The sequence below is a fragment of the Engraulis encrasicolus genome, chromosome 6 (assembly GCF_034702125.1).
Source record: "Engraulis encrasicolus isolate BLACKSEA-1 chromosome 6, IST_EnEncr_1.0, whole genome shotgun sequence".
NCBI classification, from domain to species: domain Eukaryota; kingdom Metazoa; phylum Chordata; class Actinopteri; order Clupeiformes; family Engraulidae; genus Engraulis; species Engraulis encrasicolus.
The window spans coordinates 56,505,082-56,507,982 of NC_085862.1; the positions used below are offsets into that span (position 1 = coordinate 56,505,082).

The window sequence follows — 2,901 nt, forward strand, 5'->3', positions numbered from 1 at the left end:
ACCACAACACAACACAGAGACACGCAGGCTCCACACATAACACGGCTCCCACGCCTCCTTGCATCCACCAACAGCAAGCAAGGGCCCCTAGCAAGGAAGCAAGCAGGCCGTACTGTGTGCCTGTGTGAGGCACCCCATAGCTCACACCTCACGGCTCTGACAGAAGTACACAGCTGTTCCCTGTGCTGACCTATATGACTGTTTTGATGATGTAACAGTGTTCCTCCTCACAGGAACAGCCAAGGGATTATGAGCTGAAGGTGTTTGTAAAGTGTGTGCAAGTCTTCCTCTGGTACAATTAGGTTACACACCATCGTGACCAGCATTATCTGGGGGGTGAAAGCTTGCATTGGTTTCTTGATTATATGGGGCCAATATCTAACGGGTGTAAACAAAGTTTTGTAATCAAATGGGGGGCAGCTGTTTGTTTAAAGATTTGTAAACAAAGGGATCAATCAAAGCAAACGACTAAGCTAACCAATAACACGAGTTCATGTTCATTCAATTTGAACAAAAGGGAAACTCCCACCTTAGCTAGAAATGTCAGTCATTTCCTCACGTCATGAGAGGTTTGCATTGTGTGAAAAAAACGCTATCTCCACCAGGAAATTGTTTGAGGAATTTCCCCAATATTATCTTCTTCAACCATCATAGTGCCCATCTCATAGCATACTCTTAGTAGGTACGAGTTCTACATTACATTACAGCAGTCCTTCAAGTTTGATCCAGGAGGCGAACAGTAAAGTAATAAAGCCAACTAAGTGCATTAACAACAACAAACGAGCATCGTATACCAACCAGTCTTTCAAACATGCGAGGTTAACATTAAATGTCCCGCCCCATATACCCTTTAACAAATTACAGGGGACAGCTTGGGTTGGCATTTAAAATGCCAACGTGTACCGCACCGTAAAGTTAAACACAAGCTATTTGGCGATAGCTCATCCGCTAGTTCTAGCTTCTTTGGTTAGCAAAGCCCTGATTTTTACTGGCAAAAAATGCAACTCTTTGCGAGGAAAATACGTTCCCATACGCACCACAAGTCAAAAAAGACTGAAACATCACATCATCACACATAGGTAGAATAATAAGGATATACAAGCCAGGGTGTTATTATTCAATTCTACCGGCTAGCTAGCAACCATGTTTGGTATGCCTTGGAAGCTAGCATCAACGTAACGGTTTCACACATAGTTTAGCAATCCGCTAGGAGCATCTTACCTCTCCTTCATGAAATGCTTGATTTTGAAGATGGCCTTCTCATCTATCTTCCTTAAAAAGGTTTTCAACCTCTCCCGTTTGTTCTCCAGCATTCTCTCTTCAACTGGTGTTCGATCCAGGATCAACACACCAGAGCCTATCTCCGTCACCTACGAATTGCTTTGCTAAATCTCTACTTCTTTCCTCTTTGCTCCACCATCTCTATGCTCATTAAGAAAATGAGCCGAAATCGGACCAAGTCTGGCAGCCAATGAGCAGCGGCCAAAAAAACAGAAAAAAACAGTCATGTCAGCGGCGTTTTCCAATCAGAATACAGCTCTCCAGTTCCCGCTCCACCCATAACCATACATGGCAGTGGGCCGCGTCCTTCTCCTATCGAATTACATTACTTGGCAGGGTGGGGTCTCCTAAAATGAGATAGGGTCGCTGAGGCCGTACAAAGGAGAACAGCCTTTGCACTGTTGAGAAGGTACACATACACATGTGACGCTTGTGTATGTTATCATAACTGTCAGCCTCACATGCTTCAGTGTGTGGCCCTTGGCCTTTGGGCCCCAGGGGCTGATGTGAGATCCCTTGGCCTTGATAGGCCTACTATCTACACTATTCAAGGATTTTTCAATGCATGGGTGTTTAATGAGTGTCACCTTAGAGTTATGAGATGGACCAATGTAGGCCAGAAGAATAACACAAGATCAACTTAGGAAATAAGGATCAGCAACAAAATAATGCATTTGTCGAGAGCTGCAGGGCATTAGGGACCCTGTCTGTTTTGTCTATTGCAATAGCCTACACAAGTGAAATACTCCAAACTCCCATTGTCATTGTGACACAGCACACAAGTGAACACTGCACACAACGAAATTGCATTTTATGCCTCACCCGTGCAAGGGGGCAGCCCTCAGTGGCGCCCCATGGGGAGCAGTGCGGTGGGACGGTACCATGCTCAAGGTACCTCAGTCATGGAGGAGGATGGGGGAGAGCACTGGATGATTACTCCCCCCACCAACCTGGCGGGTCGGGAGTCGAACCGGCAACCTCTGGGATGCAAGTCTGACACCCTAACCGCTCACCCATAGTATCTATAGATACTATAGAAGGGCATGAAGTACTTTTTGTGGTTCCCAGTGGGAGATATCGAGGGACGTGGCCTCCAGCTGCAGATAGGACATGATCCCCTGTGTATGCCTGTGTGTGTGTGTGTGTGTGTGTGTGTGTGTGTGTGTGTGTGTGTGTGTGTGTGTGTGTGTGTGTGTGTGTGTGTGTGTGTGTGTGTGTGTGTGTGTGTGTGTGTGTGTTGTACATGGTACCTCAGTGACGTGCAGTGAAGGGTATGGTAGGGTAGGCAGTAAATATAGAATATATATCTATTTATATATATATATATATATTAACGGTGGGTTCGGTCCTCCCCCAGAAAAAAATGTATTTCTTAGATGCAATTTCCTGCATTTTAACCAAATCTGGAGAGTTAACTATCAGCTAAAAACTTTTACAAAAGACTAAAAACTTTGAACAAATAGTCCCCTTTCATGCAGATCTGAAATGTAACGTGTGTGTGTGTGTGTGTGTGTGTGTGTGTGTGTGTGTGTGTGTGTGTGTGTGTGTGTGTGTGTGTGTGAGAGAGAGAGAGGGGGGCCTTATGCCACAAGGTATGGTTTGAATAGGCAAATAGGCCTA

General features: G+C 45.2%; 1 protein-coding gene across 1 annotated transcript in view; it reads right to left on the reverse strand.

Moving 5' to 3' along the window:
• si:zfos-943e10.1 (GRAM domain-containing protein 2B) overlaps window positions 1-1,450 on the reverse strand; it is a 26,113-nt gene extending 24,663 nt beyond the window's left edge. The window contains exon 1 of the mRNA XM_063202020.1: window positions 1,222-1,450. Coding sequence (XP_063058090.1) covers window positions 1,222-1,313 — 92 coding nt within the window. The 5' untranslated portion in view covers window positions 1,314-1,450. The remainder of the gene's footprint in view (window positions 1-1,221) is intronic.
• Window positions 1,451-2,901: the final 1,451 nt, after the last annotated feature.